At 49.6% G+C, this 21,254-nt stretch overlaps 2 protein-coding genes across 5 annotated transcripts in view; one reads left to right on the top strand and one right to left on the bottom strand.

The window, feature by feature from the left end:
* ADAM17 (ADAM metallopeptidase domain 17) overlaps positions 1-1,740 on the top strand; it is a 50,511-nt gene extending 48,771 nt beyond the window's left edge. For all 3 annotated transcript variants that reach the window (XM_066237261.1, XM_066237260.1, XM_066237262.1), the window contains one exon: positions 136-1,740. In XM_066237261.1, the coding sequence (XP_066093358.1) occupies positions 136-474 (339 nt within the window). In that variant the 3' untranslated portion in view covers positions 475-1,740. The remainder of the gene's footprint in view (positions 1-135) is intronic.
* IAH1 (isoamyl acetate hydrolyzing esterase 1 (putative)) lies at positions 663-10,253 on the bottom strand. Of its 2 annotated transcripts, none has more exons than XM_066237263.1 (7): positions 10,123-10,253; positions 8,282-8,334; positions 6,502-6,650; positions 5,678-5,839; positions 3,400-3,521; positions 1,748-2,196; positions 663-689 (listed from the first exon to the last, which is right to left on the bottom strand). In XM_066237263.1, exons 1-6 carry the CDS (start codon positions 10,201-10,203, stop codon positions 2,014-2,016), a joined length of 750 nt encoding a protein of 249 aa, XP_066093360.1. In that variant the 5' UTR covers positions 10,204-10,253; the 3' UTR covers positions 663-689; positions 1,748-2,013. The 2 variants fall into 2 exon arrangements, with proteins under 2 accessions (XP_066093360.1, XP_066093361.1); XM_066237264.1 differs by having other exon boundaries at positions 1,764-2,196.
* Between the last annotated feature and the right edge of the window lie 11,001 nt (positions 10,254-21,254).

The raw sequence follows: 21,254 nt of genomic DNA, 5'->3' as shown, positions 1-21,254 counted from the left end.
AGTTGAAGTCATTTCCAAGTTGAGGGCACTGCACTGACTGCTTCCCTCAGCCTGAGGGCTCACGGTGTCAGTGTGCACGGCCCGTGGGGGGGGCTGGAGGGCCTGGCCCTCACCTTTCCTTTTGTGTCTCTTCAGAACGTGGAAATGCTGAGCAGCATGGACTCCGCGTCGGTTCGCATCATCAAGCCCTTTGCGGGGCCGCAGACCCCGGGCCGCCTGCAGCCTGCCCCCGCGCTCTCTCTGCTGCCTGCGGCTGCGAAACTCGACCACCAGCGGATGGACACTATCCAGGAAGACCCCAGCACGGACTCGCATGTGGACGAGGACGGCTTTGAGAAGGACTTCCCAAACAGCAGCACGGCCACCAAGTCGTTTGAGGATCTCACGGACCACCCAGTCACCAGAAGTGAGAAGGCCTCGTCCTTTAAGCTGCAGCGGCAGAACCGCGTAGACAGCAAAGAAACAGAGTGCTAGTTTAGGGGCTGAGGCTCTGAGCTGTTTGACCCAAGTGTTTTCATAGGTTTGGGAGAAACAGGAAGTGACCTCCAGCAGAGGCTGATCACGTGTTCGGACTTCCTCCGCACGCTCACTTGTGTGGGTGGGCCCTTTCTGTGTGAACAGGTAACATGAATCTAGCTAATTTTGAGGCTTTCAGATTTCAGTTTGTTATGGTTAAGATATCCTTCAGCCTGTGGTGCAAAAGCAGAAAATACAGCTGGATTGGGTTATAAGTATTTACGTTTTTGTAAATTAAACTTTTATATTGATAACAGCACTGATTAGGGAGATAGGAATTCTCTTTTTCATACAGTGTAATGATAAGGCATTTAGCAGTTACTTGTAAGGACAACTGGAACACAGAATAGTGTGTTATCTCCAAAATATGGGTTCTGTTCCTAGGTATTACCCAGAGCTTTTAACAGCAGGGAGAATGACACGTCTAAATTTAGGAGTAACTTAGGTTAAATGTTTCTTCAGAATTCCGAGGTTAGTGCTCTGTAGAACTAAAACAGTCGAGTTTACAGTGAGAGTTATAAATAATTGCATTCTAGAATCCTGACAGCTGTTTTAAGACCCTAATTTCCTGGGCAATTTTGTAAGTATCTTCATGTATCTATAATAGCTATTGCTTAGAAAACTCACAAAACCTAAACTACTTCAAGTAAGAGGGTACGGTCATCCTTATCAAACACTAGTGGCCAAGAGGGTACATGAGCAATTGCTCACCAAAAGGACGAGCGTTGAATGGGCGGAAGGGTGCTGTGCCTGGTAGGGAGTGCTGCCCCCCTGGGGTCTTCCTCCGACACAGGTGACCCTGGCCCTTGGCATTGACCTGTAGGGCTGTAGCGCTACTGCCTGCATTAGTGCTTCCGGTTCTGGGTGGTGTGCGGTATTTTGCAGGGAAGCCCATCACATGGGATTCTGACCTCCTTACACATAGTGAAACGCTCCCCTGTAAGTCCTGAAATGTGCTCACCAGCCAACACGTTTAACAGAGAACTTGTAGACTTCCAGGGCAATTAACCAAACCTGTGACAAATGGTGTCTTTTTTTCTTGAGGATGTTTGTTACGCAGATACCTGTTACACTAATACTTGAACCTTGTACCTTGTGGTATTTGCTGTCTTTTATCTCGTCACAATATTCTATTTTAGTTACACTTTTGAAATCTGATTTGAGTGGGTATATGTCAGAGTGAAAAAACAATTTTTTATAAAATCAACTTTTTAAAAAACAAAACTGTTACCTTTTTTTCCACTTACAGAATCAGCAAGCTGCTCAGGGCCTATTTTGTAGCTGTGGCACTGGTGATACCTGCATCAATCAATGAATATTAAATATCAAAACATACCTAGGTACAAGGCTTCCCTGAAAAATTAGTGTTTATTAATCTTGGTAACAAATGTATTTTTTTGTTCCAGGGTCATAAGCAAAAGGTTAAGCTTGAGAAAAACTATTCTTTGATCACTTATCTCGGGATTTGGTGCATTGGTGGCGCCTTGGTTTCCGTGCCTAGTGGTCCCCGTCCCCGAGAAGACTGAGCTCGGGCCTGGCCTCCGCCACGTCCCGCCAGTAAGGGAGCAGCAGTGGGAGGGAGGCCACCTTCTTTTCCAGCAGGGGCCAGAGGTGTGAGAACAGGAGCTCGTTTCCCTGTGGGGACAGGTGGAGCCCGTCTGACAGATAGCATGAGAAGTCCTGTCGGGAGAGGGGACTTAGTTAGGGGTCTGTGCTGGCTTCCCAGGGTGCCCCTTGTCCCCCGCCCCCCAGCCATCCTGGGGGGGCCGCAGCGGCACTTGGTGCACGTGCACGACTTGCAAGTGTTTGGAGCCTATGGCGCAGATAGACGGTGGGCACTTTGCAGGTGAGCTTCCCCACGCCTCCCACCACGACCACCTGAGCTGACAGCCCTCCAGGTCAGCCGTTCGGAGAGGAAAAACAAAATGTCATCAACTAAATGAAATACTGGCTGTGAGAAGGCCCAGTGTGTCAGTTTATTTTTGCCTCTTAGTCTAGGAATTACATTGACAGGCGAGTTCTTAGGGAAGAACTCGGACTCAGACTAGAACAGTAACTGCTGGAACCCAGCAGTCTGTTCCCGGTGCTGAGCTCAGCAGCACTGACCATGAGAGCCGCCGCCCCCTTCCGTTAGATCCCCTTCCTGTCAGATCTGGACAGCCCACCCGCTTCCAGTGCTCAGGGCTCTGGCCCTGGGCCTTGTCTGCTCATGTTTTAGATTGGACGGCCCTTGGCTCTGGGACCCGTATTAACTGACGGGACTGGAGGGCAGCCAGCCCTGTGTGCAACTTCCTTTTCCTCGGGCAGCAGGACCTTCTCCTGGGAGCGGCTCCACGCAGACAGGCAGCTCTGGATGCTGCCGCTGCTCGTGGGTCAGGTCTAGTCGGGTTCAGAGGGAGACAAGCCCAAGGGTTCATGTGTATACACCCAGGCATGGGCTTGCTGGGTCCCATGTATCTGTATCGGAAACCATCTTCCCGAGGGGGCTGTACCATTCTGCATGGGGACCAGCTCTTCATATTTGTAAATGGGATTTCTGGACTTAAAATAATTAGAACTACGTATCTCAAAGTACAAAATCTAGTTGACACTACATTCTACTTAAATTCATTGTTTTGCCTGGTAATGTGCTTTAACTTTCCCCCATGCCGTATCATACGAGGTCTTGGCCTGGATGTTCTTAAACACGAACCGCTTACTGCTCCTGACATCAGTGCTGGTTCAGACCGTCCAGGGGCTCTGCTGCACACAGCTCGGATTGGTGCCGGGTTGGAGCCTCCATTCCCCTTTCCGCCCAGCCTTCTTCACCGGTGCAAGGGTCAGCTGTCTCCCAGACTCAGAGCCACTCTGTGTCACCCCACAGAACTGAGCAAGCCCCCATACCTGGCCATCCTTCTGCAGCAGGGCCCACAGGTCAAGCACATCAGTCCCACAGTCTTGAGCTACATCTATGCAGGCACTGGCATATTCACCGACAACCGAGTTCAGGCGATTTAACTTGCAACCTATTAAGAGGAAACCCAGGTGACTACCAACAACCCAGGTGTGGGTCCTTGTGCTCATGATGACCTGGGCAGTCTGTTCCAGACCCGACCTGGGCGAGCCAGAGGGCCGGGGACTGTTGCAAGGATGGGTCTTGCCGGTTACTCCCCAGCACAGGCTGGGCACGAGGGAGCTGAGTGGTCACCATGGCCCCCTGCAGACGCTGGACAGAAGTCCCAAGGCAGGTAAAGGCCTGGGGGAGCCTGGCTGGTGGCTACTAAGAGGTACACTGCAGAGGGATTTTTATATGTAATAAGCTACTGCACTGTAGTGGGGAAATGACTTGTGGACTTTGAACCAGAAAAGTAGGAGCTAGAAGGGACCAGAGGGTCAGTCACTTAGGCTACTCAGGTTAGCACAGTCTCTGCAAAGGACTGGAAAGTAAACACTTGGCCCTGTGAGCACATGGTCTCTGTTGGCAACTGTCCAGCCCTGCTATAGCTGAAATGTAGCCACATGCTACACTACATATACCAGTGGGCCTGGCTGTCTTCTAATGGAGCCTTCTTGTAGGCAGTGGGCCATAGTTAGCTGACCCCAGTCTGATACACTTCTCAAACATGAGCGTCTGGCAGAATCACCTGGAAGAAATATCAGCAATGTCTGCTCAGCAGGTCTGGGATGGTCCAAGAATATGTAGGTCTACCAAGTTTCCAGGGGATGTTGATCCACTACTTTAGGATTAAATAAGAACCTGATGGCTCATAATCCTGCTCACTAAATCTAAGTAAATATGTTTACCCTGGCCAGGTAGCTACGTTGGTTAGTATCATCCTGATACTTGCAAGGTGTGGGTTCAGTCCATTGTCAGAGCACATGTAAGAATCTACCAATGAAGGCATAATTAAGTGGAATGAGTTGATGTTTCTATCTCCCTCCCTCTAAAAGTCAATTGCTGTTTAATACCAGGGTTCACCCCCACATAAGGGAAGCAAATCTCACAGAACAAAGCTTACAATGTTCTAGATACTGAGTTTTTTTTCTATTCCACTTAAAACAATGTTTATTGTAACACACCAGTCTGAGCAAAATCCCCCCTTGACCCAACTGGGGGCCTCTGTCCGCACCTGGCAACAGGACCTCCATGCTGGCTCCCTCCTCCCTGTACTCAACTCCAGGGTCGATCTTCCCGATTTACCGCCTCGGGGAGCAAGCGGTCCCTGGCCTTCAAGATTCCACGTCAGTATTTTCAATAGCCCTTTACTAGTACCTCTGCTATAATATATTTTTTTTTTATTTATTCATTTTAGAGAGGAAAGGGAAAGACAGAGAGAGAGAGAAGGGGGGAGGAGCTGGAAGCATCAACTCCCATATGTGCCTTGACCAGGCAAGCCCAGGGTTTCGAACCGGCAACCTCAGCATTTCCAGGTCGACGCTTTATCCACTGCGCCACCACAGGTCAGGCATATAATATTTATCACCGAGCTGCAACTATCTACCTGACTGGGGCCCTTGGGCCAGGTCCTTGCGCAGTATGTGGAGGGGATGCGGTGTGTGCGTGGGTCCCAGTGCAGCATGTGAAGGTGATGCTGGGGGGGGGAGCCTGGGGCACCCCCCCCCCAGCCGCACACTCACTCAGCCTGACTCCAGGTGACATGGGGGTACCCTTGCACTTGCACACCTCTGCCAGCGAGCCTCTGTTTTGGGAGAAAGGGCTCACTGCTGAGGGGAGGGATCACAGGTGTGCAGAGGGACAGAGCAAGGGCCCCTACACACGGAAATGGGAAGGCAACCGGTAGCAGGCACTTGCCGCCCTGGAAATCAGGACAGCATCCCGAACGTGTACACCTGTCACAGCCACAGTGCCTGCCAAAGCCCCAGCTCCGGCAGAGAACCACCAGGTCCACCTGCTCTGGGCGCTCGCTCAGCGGCCTGTGGCTCTCTCTCTCTGTGGCTTTGTGTGCCCTGCAGAGCGCTGGAAATGACAAGGCAGCATGTGCCAGGTCAGGTGGCCCGATGGGCCAGAACAAGACTGATGTCCACGTCACAGTTATCGGGTGTGACAGAATGGAAGCTAGGCTCTTTTTCTTTTAAACTTGACTGCAGACAGACCAGCCTGGGTTTGCCGCCCCCCAGGAACCTGAACCGTGGGCCAGAGGGCAGAGCCCCCTCTGCTCACCTTGGGCGAGGCACTCCTGCTCCCAGGCTGCCTCCCAGAGGGGCGGTGGAGTGATGAGGATGACCCTGCTCTCTGGGACATCCACGGACTTCAGGTACTGCACCATGCTCTTCAGGTTGGCCCGGTACTCGTCCAGCGGGATGTGCTGCTTAGGGTTCTCATCTGTGCAGGAAAGTGGCCACATCACCCAGCGCTAACCCCCTCCCTCTCCCCAGCGCAAATGTCTAGCCAAAGAGATAGGCCTCCACTCCAGCCTCTGCCCCTCCCATCGCTGAGATGCTCCCTCCGGGCCGCAGTTGAGCTGGCAGGATCAGGTCTAGGAACTGCAGGCCCCTGCTGTACGAGTGAGGGCCCTTGAGAAGCCTCTGGGCAAGGACCCAGCCTTCCAAGGCCAAGGCTGCCTATGCACCTTCACACTGTTGCAGGTGGAAGGCCCGGCGTGGCCCCTCCTCTAGTCACAGCAGCGCTTCTTCCCAACCTGGTGACCGCCACCCAGGAGTCCAGTCCACACCTGGCTCGGGGGCTGCCTGCAGCTACTTTTTTTTTTACATCCGCGAGACTCGGGTACAAGGTGCACACCTGAGCCCTCCGCTGCCAACAACGTCAGCTATGGAGAAAAGCACCAGGCCCAGCTCCACAAGACTAGAAAACGTCAGTGTCTGAAACTGCAGGTCTGTCCACACCCCAGGTGTGTAGGGAACAGGTCAGGAATAAAATGCACTGACGTTCAAGGCAGAAGAAATACACATCCTCAGGGAGCCCATTATACATTTAAGTTTGCTGTAACGTGAAAACGAACCAGGAAAATACAGAAATGCCTTTACCTTTTAGTGCACTGTCGTTGGCACCAAAGAAAATTGTAACTGCTACTGGGTTGTCCAAAATATTCCCTTTCCTGATTAATCTTGGAAGGATAATTTTGGCCCACCTAGTATTATAGCCTGAAAATCCACGATTCAGAACATCACATTTTCTGAAATGAAAAAATAAAAGTGAATTGCAGACAAAACTGTTCTCAGTCCCATCACCACCTCCATGTGAGGGTGTGCGGGGTGAGGGTGTGCGGGCAGGCCCGTGATGCCCTGTGCTGACCCGGCCCAGGCTTCTCTCTGCCAAGAGCAATAGCAGAGTTAAAGCATGCTGCTCTTAACATCCTCCCAAGATGGAGGAAGGCCAGACATATCCTCATGAGAGTGAAGAGTAATTACCAACAAAGGGCAATGTAGTCTGCAGGCTAGCTGATTTCATGTATGGTACAGTGTGCTGCTTTTAAAATGCCTTCTACAACAGACAGTTCTTAATCTGAGCAAGTGTCATAGGTAGCAAGTCAATAATTAGCTGGTGCTCAAATGGTCTGTTTAGTGGGGCTAAGTGTTTAGAATATTTGAGACTTTTTTTTATAGACTTTAGAGTTTTAGATTTACAGCAAAATTGAGTGGAAGGTTAAAAAATATTTTTTAAAGAACTGCTCAATGGAAGGACAGTTCCCCCACCCTGCACACATGGCCTCCTTGCTGTCAACACCCCCACCAGAGTGGAACAGCAGTCACCCAGTGGTTTAGCTTTGATTAGATCATTTTAACAAGTATGTTACTTGTGTTTCAGTTTAAACTAGGTCATTAACAAGCATTCCATTCCCTCTAAGAAACATGATTTGGCCCTGGCCAGATAGCTGGCTCAGTTGGTCGTTAGAGCATCGTTCCTGAAGCTCAGGTTGCCAGTTCGATCCCCAGCCAGGGCTCATACAGGAACAGCATGATGTTCCAGTCTGTCTGTCTGTCTCTCTCTCCCCCTTCTTCTCTTGCTGAAATCAATAGATTACAAATATATAATATGACTTGAGTCCCAGTACTGTCTGGTCTGATGAAATACACCAGGGCCCTGGAGCGGCTGCTAGGGGCAGAATCCTAGCTGCAGCAGTTAGAAGCTGCGACTTTGAGGGGGGTAGGTTTGTTGCTCCACTTATTTATGCATTCATTGGCTGAGTCCTTTATGTACCCTGAGGATCGAACCTGCAACCTTGTCACTGCAGGAAAACGTTCCAACCAAGGGAGCTACTCAGCCATGGCCTGATGTGGAAAATATTTCTAAATATTTATTTTAACCTTTTCAATTAGAACATTGTTTCCTGGTTAATGAATCTCTTAGCATTTGCTTAAGTTTGATGAATGAAATACCATATCCATCATTATTTCTGATACATTTTATAAAAAGAATTTTGGAGGAAAAAACGATCTATCCAAGCTTTGGGTTAAGAATACATTCTGCTTTCTTTCAGCTGAACTCACTATTCACTTCAACCATACCCACCATAATTACTGAAAAAGAACTTGTCACCTTTACATGGGGAATAGCTGTGATTTTGTTTTTGTTTTTGTATCCCAACCCTTAATATAGTTTTCAGAACTTACAGGGTTTGATGTCACATGGTGGCAAACTTCTTTTTCCTGAACCCTGAGAGCCTGTTCCTCCCCTCCAACCCCCAATTCACAGAGTAGGAAAGCAGCAGTTCACTGTGGGAAACAGTATCTCACTGTCTCATCCGACATGCAATACCCTTTTCCATCAATAAACAATCAAGTATCACGTGGGAACAGGGCTCACCTGACTAGCCTGTCCGCCAGGGATGCACCCCATCCGCCCTGCTGGAAAGAAAACTGAAGAAAGAAAAGCCCATTAGTACCTATCAGCATGATTAGGACCCTTTAGTAAATCAGGGGCTCCCTTTGCACTCCCTCACTTGGCCTTCACCTTCGCTTTGCTCAGAGGTCACTTTAGGGTTTATGGCACCTCAGTGCACTCTGGAAAGAGCAGCTATTTTCTTCTTATCAATTGGATTGGAGCCAGCTGAGTCATTATTGCTGAAACCTCATTATTAGTCACTGTTATCTATATAAAAAAACGACTTTAAAAAAATCTATGCACAAGAGATAAAACCCAACTGTATGTTCAGTTAAGAAATGAAGTCATGGCCCTGGCCGGTTGGCTCAGTGGTAGAGCGCCGGCCTGGCGTGCAGAAGTCCCAGGTTCCATTTCCGGCCAGGGCACACAGGAGAGGCGCCCATCTGCTTCTCCACCCCTCCCCCTCTCCTTCCTCTGTCTCTCTCTTCCCCTCCCGCAGCCGAGGCTCCATTGGAGCAAAAGATGGCCGGGCGCTGGGGATGGCTCCTTGGCCTCTGCCCCAGGTGCTAGAGTGGCTCTGGTCGCCACAGAGCGACGCACCGGATGGGCAGAGCATCGCCCCCTGGTGGGCGTGCCCGGTGGATCCCGGTCGGGCGCATGCGGGAGTCTGACTGCCTCCCCGTTTCCAGCTTAGGAGAAATACAAAAAAAAAAAAAAAAAAGAAATGAAGTCATGCTATACTGAGGCAGGATTGTGAGACGCTAGAAAAACTTGGCAAGTAGAATGGGGAAACTGAGAGACAGCTGACAAACAGGGCAATTTACAGCCCGACACAGAACACCAGGGCGGAAGGCCCCGGGTGCCCAGCAATGGGCAACTGGAACCGGACCTTACCCTCCCTGGGCAGGTCGCTGGCCTTGCGGTTTAGACCCCCGGACCTTTCCTCCCTGGAGATAACTCAGCCGTATTTCAGCTGCCGGCCCAGAACAGAAGCGAACCGGGTGGGACAGCCAGGACCAGCTGCAGTTGACTAATGACCCCTGCCCTCGCGCTGACCCATCAGCGGAGAAAGGGCACACTCGGAAAAGCTGAGAACCATTCGGTTGAGATCGTCCCTAAACTCCCAGCCTTTAAAAACCCTAAAACAAAGGCCCCAGGGAGTGTTCTCCCTCCTGGGAACACGCCCACTCCCCACCCTTCCCCCCTCTCCTTCCCTACAGGCGCGCTTCCCCTACGAGACTCCAAGGTCCACACGGCACCTGCAAGCCCGGGGTCAGCGGCAGCGCCTCCTGGGCTACCCCCTGAATCCCTTTCTCTGACTTCCCAGACAGCCAAGCAGCCCTGCTGGGCGTTCCGGTCGCTTCTGTCCCAGCTGTAATAAATGTTCTCAGCCACCGAACCTCGCTGTGCCGTCTGCCCTGCCACTACCGCCGGCCAGGCACCCAGGCGCCCTGTCCCCCAGCTGCACGAACTAGACAATCAGCTGCAGGCCGCGGGGCACATCTCCACGCGCAGCCCCAGGCTGCATCCCCACGCAATCTGGAAAGCCCTTCCTGCCCAGATGCCTATGGCACCGTTATTTCTAGCGGGTGCAGCCATGGACGCCGGCGGCAGCCCGCGGGGTGCGGGAAGGGTGCGGGGAGCGGCCTCGACACCTTCGTGACACAAGGGGGACACCGGGACCGCGTGCGGACAGCCGCCGGCGGTTGGGGAGGACGCCACGCCCGCGGCTCCCGGCGGGGACACAGCCGAGGACGCCCGACCGAGCCGCCCTGTGAGGAACCACCCGGGGCCTGCAGGCGGGACGGAGCCGAGGGCGGTACCTGGGTGATGGAGTCTCCAAAGAGCAACACCCGCGGCCAGAACAGAGAGCTGCCGCCGCCCAGCCCCTCGCACAGAGCCATAGCCCAGCCGCCAACTTGCGGAGCAGGCCGGATATCCGGGCGGGGCGAGCGGCGGGGGGGGGAGGGGGGGCGAGGGGGCGCAGCCGCATCGGACTTCTTCCTTCTCCGGGCCCTGGACGTCCGGTTCCCCGGGGTCCTCGGCCAGGGTTCCTTTGCCGGCTCCAGGCCATCTTTAAGACATGCGGTAGCCGTTGCCTCTAGCGAAACTCATTTTTTTTTTTTTTTAAAGGTTTTTTTAGTTTATTTTATTTTATTTTACTTATTCATTTTAGAGAGGAGAGAGGAGAGAGAGACAGGGGGGAGGAGCTGGAAGCATCAACTCCCATATGTGCCTTGACCAGGCAAGCCCAGGGTTTCGAACCGGCGACCTCAGCATTTCCAGGTCGACGCTTTATCCACTGCGCCACCACAGGTCAGGCCGCGAAACTCATTTTTGCCGGACTACCAAAGCTCGGCCTCCTGCGTTCATTCGCTCCCTCCGTTCATCCCAAGTCGTTAGGTGCGACCCAGCCTCGGGAGCCCACGGACCCCACCGCCCTCTGGCCAGCTGGGCTGCGCCGCACCCAGCACCCCCCAACAACCCCTCCAGCTCGCGGTGTCCTGCCTTTTTCGCTCTAACACCCCGGCCTGCGGAAGATATCAAGATGGTCTCTGTGACCAGAGTCCCCATCTTCCCAAGCTGCCGGCTCTTGACTAAATTGAGTTTTCCTTCCATCAGTCTGGATTATTGGCTTTACAGCGGCAGGCGGCGTAACCTGGGTTCGGTATGCCAAGGGGTCCATTCGTCACACAATCATCTCTTCTGAAATAAAGTTCTTTACTACACCATTTATCGAAGGTTTTGACCTCTTAAAAAGACAACTTCACTCAGGACATTTGATAGACGAGGGCAGACGACTGACAGGACACTACCATGGGGGGTGCCCAGGGGAGCTGTATTAGGTTTGTTGTAAGGTACCAAAAGTTACAGAATTAATATTAATATTTTAGGAAGCTTAAAGAACATTTTATTAATTTGGGCTAGGTGAGAAGAGAGATTTTGTAAATAATCTTTGCACTTGTGTGATTAGCATCAAAACCAGGATGGCCAATAGCATTGTATTGTAAATACAGAGGGGAAAGAGATTTGGATTCTCTGACCTCCCCCCACACCTATAAGGAAGCTAGTGAGTAGCTAGCCAGGTGCAGGAAGAGAAAGATTAAATTAAACCTTTTCATATATATATATATATATATATATATATATATATATATATATATATATATATATATTTTTTTTTTTTTTTTTTTTTTTTTTTTTTTTTTTTTCATTTTTCTGAAGCTGGAAACGGGGAGAGACAGTCAGACAGACTCCCGCATGCGCCCGACCGGGATCCACCCGGCATGCCCACCATGGGGCGACGCTCTGCCCACCAGGGGGCGATGCTCTGCCCCTCTGGGGCGTCGCCATGTTGCGACCAGAGCCACCCCAGCGCCTGAGGCAGAGGCCACAGAGCCATCCCCAGCGCCCGGGCCATCTTTGCTCCAATGGAGCCTTAGCTGCGGGAGGGGAAGAGAGAGACAGAGAGGAAAGCGCGGTGGAGGGGTGGAGAAGCAAATGGGCGCTTCTCCTGTGTGCCCTGGCCAGGAATCGAACCCGGGTCCTCCGCACACTAGGCCGATGCTCTACCGCTGAGCCAACCGGCCAGGGCCCCTTTTCTTATATTGATGGGCCATTTACAGGCATTTGTCCCCATGGAAACTACCCCTCCCCTCCTGAAAACCTGTAGTTAATGCATATATCTCTAAACAAAGGTTATAAGCTTATGCTGTGATTTCAGGTTTTTTTCCTGCCCATGTATAATTTAGGGTATATAACCAGCCCCTAGAACCGGGATGGCTAACCTTTTTATAAAAACTGCTCACTTTTGCAGTGCTGGTCAACCTGGTCCCTCCCGCCCACTAGTGGACATTCCAGCTTTCTTGGTGGGGCAATCGCAGCAGGTTTGGTACCAGCCACTATGAAAGCGGTAACGCCCACTAGTGGGCGGGAGGGACCAGGTTGACCAGCACTACAAAAGTGGGAGGTTTTTATAAAAAGGTTCATGTTGGTCAAATAAGTTTGTAAATATGATATATATGTTTGCTCGCTTGTGACTTATAATGGGTGTGGGGGACAGGCTATAAGCAGGCCAGGTTGTTGTAGCCTGAGGTTTGGTTTTGGGACTAAGCTTTTCCCCACACCCTGACTGATTGTATGATCTGGGTGGTGCACTCTCATGAGGAATCCAATTATGCCTTGGATAAGTGACTTTGTATCAGAGACTTCCTTGTTTGTATATTGGATTAAGGGATTTTGGTTTTCTGCACTGTAAAGTGGGACAGACCGGGAGCTTGGACACACAGTTCCTGCTATCACAATTGCAGGGGCTCCCCTGATCCCTTGCCCTTCATGGGAAGAGCTGGTTTTCTGTTTTTCCCTTGTCTTCTTTTGTGGTTTGCCTGTCTTGGTGAGACACCAATAAATAGGATGGGCCCCCATCCTCTGACTCCGCCATTTCTTTATCGTCTGCCCAATCCAATGGGAACCTGCATGTGAATGGCCACGATGGCGGCTCCTGGCCTTACAGTTCACCATCACGGCCCTAGAATATTAATCAGGCACACTATTTGGGACTACTGCCCCATGTAAGCTATATGTAGCTGGCATATTTAATAAATTTCCTCCTTTAATAAAAAACTCTTCAAAACTCATCTGGACTTGGTGTCTCTATGAAAACCTGCAGAATTGTGGATTGGGTACTTTACAACATTTGGCAACCACGCGGGGCCTACAGTGTTTCACATCATGGGGTAGAGGCACCCCGAATCAGCTCGTCTCTCTGGGAGGCTGCCTGGTCCCGCTTGAATCTCGAGGAGAGGCGTACCACCTGACATGTTTTCAGGCTTCCAGTCTTCCTGTGTGGTCTGGACCATGCCTTTGGGAACGGTAGATGCCTCCAGGTTCCCAAATTCAATAATTTGGATAATTTGGCAGAGACATGGAGGAGGTAGGTAAAGCAACTCTTTTTGCTTCACTGAATTTCTGGCTTTCCTCTTGTAAAGCCAGTAGCCACGGCCACCATCACAGCTGCCTGGCCCATGCAGGTTCACATTAGATTCGGACACACGGAAATGAAACAATGGAGCCAAGAACTGGTGGGCCATTACCTTTAATCCTAGCTTGCACCCGGTGGGCAAGTAAAAACACACACTGGGCTCCAAAACCCACTCATTCAGTGTTCACAAAGCTACTGACTTATCCAAGTTTCCTAGAATCAAAAGTTTCTAGCTCACTAGCCTTATTCACCTCTGTTCCCCATCTCCTTCTCTCTGCACGAAATCTGTACAAACTGGCTTCTCCTTCAGGACTCTGCCATCTTGACTGCCTCTCCTCTCCTTTACATGGCCTTTCTCTGCTCTCCTCTCTGTGCATGCTCTCTCCTATAATGCTAATCTCAGGAACTGAGAGAGAGCAAACTTCTGGTCTGCCCCACTTTATAATGTAAAAATCAAAGCCTTTAATCCAATATACAAACACGGAAGTCTCTGATACAAAGTCACTTATCTGAGGCATAATGGGATTCCTCATGAGAGCACACCACCCTACATCAAAAAGGGTGGGAAAGGCTTAGTCTTAAAACTAAGCGTTAGGCTATAAGAATCCTGTCTGCTTACAGCCTGTCCCCCCACATCCAATGCAAACTATAAGCGAGCAAACATATATATCATTATTTACAAACTTATTTGACCAACACCTCTGAATACTTGCGTTCGCTTTTCTGTTTAGGACCGGTACTGGTCTGGGACTAGGTGTAGGTAAAGTAGACTTGTGACTTTACTAATCTGTAACTCCAGTGAGTAGGTAAGGCAGATCCTGATTTGCTGATTTGAAACTCTGGAAACCTGTAGGTAAAGCAAACCCTTTGCTTTACTAATTTGAAACTCCAGAGCATGTAAATGAAACAATTTCGGTTTTGCTGATTTGAAACTCTGGTGTAGGTAGAACCAACTGCTTTGCTGTTTGAAACTAGTCTCTGCATTTGGTAGTGTTCTCAGGAGGAAACCTGAGTAAGGACTGAGTTGATACTGAGCTGATCAGTCCCGTCTCAGAACTTTCAGGGACACCTTTTGTTGGGCAGATAAAATGTATTATGCTCACTTTGTAAAAGATAACGCTGCCCACGTGGTGATATTAATGTGTGTTGGGGGTGGGCTAAAGGCAGGCAGAATCCTTGTAGCCTGGGGCTTGGTTTTGGGATTAAGCCTTTCCCATCCGTCTTGATGTGGGGTGGTACAATCCAATCATGCCTCAGAGAAGTGACTTTGTATTAGAGACTTCCCTATTTTGTATATTGGATTAAAGGTTTGGATTTCTACACTATAAAATAGGGGCAGAACGGGAGCTTGCTCTCTTGGTTCCTGGGATGATTAGCATGAGAGAGCAGAGGGAGCAGAGCAGAGAGCAGAAAGAGGCCATGTGGCCAGGAGAAGCAGCCAAGATGGCGGAGTGCTGAGTGAGATGCCAGTTTGTGCAGTTTGATGCTGGAGAAGGAAGGCGATGGGGAACTGAGGAGAATAAGGCTGGTGAGCTAGAAACCTTTGATTCTAGGAAACTCAGATAAGTCAGTGGCTTTGTGAGCACTGAATGTGAGTGGGTTTTGGAGCCCAGTGTGTGTTTTTACTTGCCCGCTGGGTGCAAGCTAGAATTAAAGAAAATGGCCCACCAGTTTTTGGCTCCATTGTTTCTTTACCGACTGTCCGAATCCAATGTGAACCTGCACTGGCCGGGCTGCTGTGTTGGCGGCCCTGGCTACTGGCTTTACACCTTTGTATTTGTTGAGATCTCATTCTTCTTCTTTCTTTTGTCTAAAATTCCTGAGTTTAAGTTTAAAGTCCTTGCAGGGACATGGCCTGTATACACCTGAGAGGCCACGAGGGGGAGCCCTTCCCTTGTCTATAAAGCATTGTCTTTTTTTTTTTAATTAAATTATCCGATATTATTTAATTAAAATAAGGCGTGTATTGTTTGTGTGTATAAGTCTTTGTTTAATGTCTAAATGTGTCTGTTTTAAGGCCTGGCTTGAGTCTTTTGTGTCAAGATTGGAAGCTTCTATCTAAAAAGCAATTTTTTGTTTTTCTTTACAGGGACAGAGAGAGAGAGAGGGATAGATAGGAACAGACAGACAGGAACAGAGAGAGATGAGAAGCATCAATTATCAGTTTTTCATTGTGACACTAGTTGTTCATTGATTGCTTTCTCATATGTGCCTTGACCACAGGCCTTCAGCAGACTGAGTAACCCCTTGCTTGAGCCACCGACCTTGGGTCTAAGCTGGTGAGCATTTTTTATTTTGCTCAAGGCAGATGAGCATGTGCTCAAGCTGGCGACCTCGAGGTCTCGAACCTGGGTCCTCGGTATCCCAGTCCAACGCTCTATCCACTGCGCCACCGCCGGGTCAGGCTAAAAAGCAATCTTTTTTTCTTTTTTTTCTGAAGCTGGAAACGGGGAGAGACAGTCAGACAAACTCCCACATGCGCCCGACCAGGATCTACCCGGCACGCCCACCAGGGAGTGACGCTCTGCCCACCAGGGGGCGATGCTCTGCCCCTCCGGGGTGTCGCTCTGTTGTGACCAGAGCCACTCTAGCGCCTGGGGCAGAGGCCAAGGAGCCATCCCCAGCGCCCGGGCCATCTTTGCTCCAGTGGAGCCTCGGCTGTGGGAGGGGAAGAGAGAGACAGAGAGGAAGGAGAGGGAGAGGGGTGGAGAAGCAGATGGGTGCTTCTCCTGTGTGCCCTGGCCGGGAATCGAACCCGGGACTTCTGCACGCCAGGCCGACGCTCTACCACTGAGCCAACCAGCGAGGGCTAAAAAGCAATCTTAAGCGGCTTTCTTTGTTCTCAAATTAGCTTCAGGGCGCCCTGTTAGGTTTCTCCTCTGAAGGAAATTATTCTCTTCTGTTGGCTTCTTCCCCTTGTCTTGTGTAATAATTAACATCTCTATAGTCAAACACCCTTTTATTCCAGGTGCTAGTTAACTATCTGTCTTATCTTTCTTGTTTTTATTAGTGCACTAATTTCTGGATTTTCCTAAAGTAGTTTTAATTTTGCAATTGGTAGTCTTAAGTATTAAATATGGGAGGAGGGGGCCCTGGCCGGTTGGCTCAGCGGTAGAGCATTGGCCTGGCATGCGGGGGACCTGGGTTCGATTCCCGGCCAGGGCACACAGGAGAAGCGCCCATTTGCTTCTCCACCCTCCCTCCTTCCTCTCTGTCTCTCTCTTCCCCTCCCGCAGCCAATGCTTCATTGGGGCAAAGATGGCCCAGGCGCTGGGGATGGCTCTTTGGCCTCTGCCCCAGGTGCTAGAGTGGCTCTGGTCGCGGCAGAGTGACGCCCCGGAGGGGCAGAGCATCGCCCCCTGGTGGGCAGAGCATCGCCCCTGGTGGGCGTGCCAGGTGGATCCTGGTTGGGCGCATGCGGGAGTCTGTCTGACTGTCTCTCCCCATTTCCAGCTTCAGAAAAAATACCAAAATAAATAAATAAATAAATAAATAAAATAAATATGGGAGGAGGGGCCAGTTCACAGAAGACACCTTTAGGTTGTCTTTTAAAGCACTTTCAAGAAGTTGATGAAGACAACTGTGGGTATGGAATTAAATCATCTAAGAAAAGGCTTCACACTCTCTGTGAATCAGAATGGCCAAATTTGGGGGTTAGGTGGCCATTGATTGGAATCTTTAATTCCTGGATAGTAAGGGCAGTCTGGAATATAATAACTGGGAATCCAGGCTGTCCCAATCAGTTTCCATACATTGATCAATGGATAAATTTAACATTAAATCTGCCACAGTCCTGGCCGGTTTGTTCAGTGGTAGAGCATCGGCCTGGCGTGCAGGAGTTCCGGGTTCGATTCCCGGCCAGGGCACACAGGAGAAGCGCCCATCTGCCTCTCCATCCCCCCCCCCCTCTCCTTCCTCTCTGTCTCTCTCTTCTCCTCCCGCAGCCAAGGCTCCATTGGAGCAAAGTTGGCCTGGGCGCTGAGGATGGCTCCATGGCCTCTGCCTCAGGTGCTAGAATGGCCCTGGTTTCAACAGAGCGATGCCCCAGATAGGCAGAGCATTGCCCCCTGGTAGGCATGCCAGGTGGATCCCAGTCGGGCGCATGCAGGAGTCTGTCTGACTGCCTCCCCGTTTCCAACTTCAGAGATATTAAAAAGAAACAAAACCCCCCCCCCTGCCACAATAGCTAAAAGCTTGCTCAATACAGAGAGGGTGCCATGTCTTCCTAGTCAGGCCAGATTTAAGTTTACAGCAAGAAGGGAATATAAGGAGTGCCCCAGGACTTCCCTTCCTTACAGAACCTCCTGAGAAAAATGAGCTGCCACCCTCCGTTAGGTCAAAAGCTAGAGCCCCTGAGCCTACACAGCAGCTACAAGAGGAGGCTATCACTTCCACTGTTACATCTCCTCCCCACACTCGGAGTGGATCTGAGTATGGGCAGAGAAGGGATCCTACCTTACCAATCAGAGAAGCCCCCCCTTTGGGAACTGATCCTGACCGTGAGGAATGGCCCTTCCTTGTGTATGTCCCATTCTCCACTAGTGATCTATATAATTGGAAAAGCCCAAATCCTCTGTTCTCAGAAAAGTCTCAAGCTCTGATAGGGCTTATATATAGCAGGAGTCCCCAAACTACGGGCCCACGGGCCGCATGCGGCCCCCTGAGGCCATTTATCTGGCCCCCGCCATACTTCCGGAAGGGGCACCTCTTTCATTGGTGGTCAGTGAGAAGAGCATAGTTCCCATTGAAATACTGGTCAGTGTGTTGACTTAAATTTACTTGTTCTTTATTTTAAATATTGTATTTGTTCCTGTTTTGTTTTTTTACTTTAAAATAAGATATGTGCAGTGTGCATAGGGATTTGTTCATAGTTTTTTTTATAGTCCGGCCCTCCAACGGTCTGAGGGACAGTGAACTGGACCCCTGTGTAAAAAGTTTGGGGACCCCTGGCTTATAGAGTCTGTCCTACAAACTCATGGACCTACCTGGGAAGACTGCCAGCAACTTTTTTTTTTTTTTTTGTATTTTTCTGAAGCTAGAAATGGGGAGAGACAGTCAGACAGACTCCCGCATGCGATCCACCCGGCACGCCCACCAGGGGCGACGCTCTGCCCACCAGGGGGCGATACTCTGCCCCTCCGGGGCGTCGCTCTGTTGCGACCAGAGCCACTCTAGCGCCTGGGGCAGAGGCCGAGGAGCCATCCCCAGCGCCCGGGCCATCTTTGCTCCAGTGGAGCCTCGGCTGCGGGAAGGGAAGAGAGAGACAGAGAGGAAGGAGAGGGGGAGGGGTGGAGAAGCAGATGGGCGCTTCTCCTATGTGCCCTGGCCGGGAATCGAACCCGGGACTTCTGCATGCCAGGCCGACGCTCTACCACCGAGCCAACCGGCCAGGGCTACTGCCAGCAACTTTTAAATATCCTCTTCACTTCAGAAGAGAGGGATAGAATTAGACAAGAAGGTAAAAAGGCAGTCCTAGGGCCGGGAGGGGGATAAATAGAGGAAAATAGGGACTGCATCGAGGCGGCTTTCCCCTCCACTAGACCTAAATGGGGTCACAACTCCCAGGAGGGAAAAGCCTCATTGGGCGCTTTTCACCAGTATCTCTTAGCGGGACTAAAGGCTATGGCCTGAAAGCCCACAACCTCTCAAAGGTTGCTGCAATCATCCAGGATCCGCAGGAATCCCCTCCCACATTATTTTTTAAACATGTCCATTTCTTTTCTTTTTTTATTATTACTATTTACAGAGACAGAGAGAGGGATAGATAGGGGCAGACAGACAGGAACGGAGAGAGATGAGAAGCATCAATCATCAATTTTTCATTGCGACACCTTAGTTGTTCATTGATTGCTTTCTCATATGTGCCTTGACCACAACCTTGCTTGAGCCAGCGACCTTGGGTCCAAGCTGGTGAGCTTTGCTCAAACCAGATAGCCTGCGCTCAAGCTGGTGACCTTCGATGTCTCGAACCTGGGTCCTCCGCATCCCAGTCTGACGCTCTATACACTGCGCCACCACCCGGTCAGGCCCCTGCCACATTTTTTGAAGGCCTTGGTGAAGCATACCAAGTGTAAACCCCCATAGACCTGGATGCTACCGAAAACAGCATGGCTATTAATTTGGTTTTCGTGACTCAGTCAACCCCATATATTAAAAAGAAACTTCAAAAACTAGAAGGGTTTGAGGGCATGAGTAAGTCCCAGTTAATTTCAAGAGCTCAGAACATTTTTCATATTAGGGAGACAGTTGAAGTAAAACAGGATAAAAGAATAGCTAAAGGAGTAGCAGCAGCGCTCCAAGAGACGCACTCTTTTAAGGACAAGGGGCCCCCATGGGAGCGAAATAAAGAAGGGGAGGAAGAAAGTGATTCGAGGGGAACTAGGGCTCTATTGCGAAGAAATCAATGTGCATTGCAAGAGGGACATTGGAAAATTAAATGTCCCATATTACGAGCAGTCAAGGGAAGTTCTAAGGTCCTAAATCTCGAGGACTGAAAGGGTCAAGGTTTTTTTCGTTGAACCCCCGGGAGCCTATAGTAACAGCAGAAATAGGGGAAGACCTACTGCATTAGCCATAATAATAAAATTGTAAAAACAATTTTCAAGGAATTGCAGGAAAAATTGGAAACCTCATATAGACTAAAGCAGCCACTATTAGGAAGGTAAATTTATAAAAATTTTATTTTAATTTGCTGCTTTTATTGTAAAAAATAAAGCTAAACAGCTGCCAGTGAGAGGAAATGAAAGTTGGCTTGGTTTTTAGAAACGCTGGGTCCAAACGCCCGCCAGTCCACGCCACCTCTCCCATGGCAACCGAGTCCCTAATCTGGCAGTGAAAGAAAAGGGAACAGGAGCCCTGGGAAGGATGGGCGCTGCTTTGGGACTAAACCTGAAGCCTCGCCGCTGCTGCCACCCTGTGCTTGGCCAGGCTAGGGTTCAGTCAGCCCTTGGGTTGTGCAAAGAGGGACAGGCACGTCGAATACCTCTTCCTTTTGCCCCTTTTCCTAAGAACTCCGGTTGGCAAACTACCATTTGCAAACAGCTCACAGGCCACATAGGCCTTTTTGCCTTCTTAGGTATAACTCTCCAATGGAGTGCCAAGTGTGGGCATTGCCTCAATAAGGAAAGTGTCTACATACATACTGTAAATTTAAAATTGGTTCTAAAAATAAATAAATAAATAAATAAATAAAATTGGTTCTTAAAAGAAATTTCAGTTACTGTACTGCTAATAATTGGCTCTATTAACTAATAGGTTTTCTGACTACTGGGTTAGTAATGGTGACTTACTGTTTCCCCACTGTTGTGTAAAAAAAGTATTTTCCATGTTAAAATGTATATGCTATTTCAAAGGCCTTTTGTTAATTCTTCTATTTGCTGTTTTATAGCCCTGTAATATTGAAATCTTGGTTTAAATATAAGGTCTACCGGAAAGTTCTGTCTGTTTCTATCACAACAAGTTTCGACACGTAAGCACGTTTATTTGGCGCATGGGTGCCTCTCTATTTTTATCACTTAATGTATACATACTGATGTAGCAAATTAACTAAAACAAAGTTGATTCACATTAGTCTTATGTGTGAAGCGATAGTGTACCATGGCTACTGATAAAGTTCATTTACGCCACTGTATTGTATACGAATTTCAACAAGGAAGAAATGCTACAGAAGCATGTAGAAATTTATTGAAAGTATTTGGTGAAGGTACAGTTTCTGATAGGACATGCAGAAGATGGTTCGAAAAATCCAAAACAGGTGATTTTGACCTTTCTGATAAGCCATGTTCTGGGCCACTATCTTTGATCGATGACGATGTTGTTAAGACCATGTTGGAGCAAGATCCTTTTCTGACAACATTGGAGATCGCAGAAAGGCTTAATTCAGCTCAGCAAACCATTTTGGACCATATTCGGAAGATGGGATTGATGTGGAAATATATTATTTAATAAAGTTTATTGATGGTAAGAAAAATTTGT

Source organism: Saccopteryx bilineata, chromosome 6, assembly GCF_036850765.1.
Source record: "Saccopteryx bilineata isolate mSacBil1 chromosome 6, mSacBil1_pri_phased_curated, whole genome shotgun sequence".
In the NCBI taxonomy this organism is placed as follows: domain Eukaryota; kingdom Metazoa; phylum Chordata; class Mammalia; order Chiroptera; family Emballonuridae; genus Saccopteryx; species Saccopteryx bilineata.
The sequence above is the reverse complement of the archived record's forward strand: the minus strand, read 5'-3'. Positions and strand labels throughout refer to the sequence as shown.

Bases quoted from the DNA above. Each gene is read 5' to 3' on its own strand.
- IAH1 (XM_066237263.1), bottom strand. From the start codon at position 10,203: ATGGCTCTGTGCGAGGGGCTGGGCGGCGGCAGCTCTCTGTTCTGGCCG. The intron at 8,335-10,122 runs GTACCGCCCTCG...TTCTTTCTTCAG, and splicing joins TTGGAGACTCCATCACCCAG to TTTTCTTTCCAGCAGGGCGG. The intron at 6,651-8,281 runs GTGAGCCCTGTT...TTTTCATTTCAG, and splicing joins CTGGCGGACAGGCTAGTCAG to AAAATGTGATGTTCTGAATC.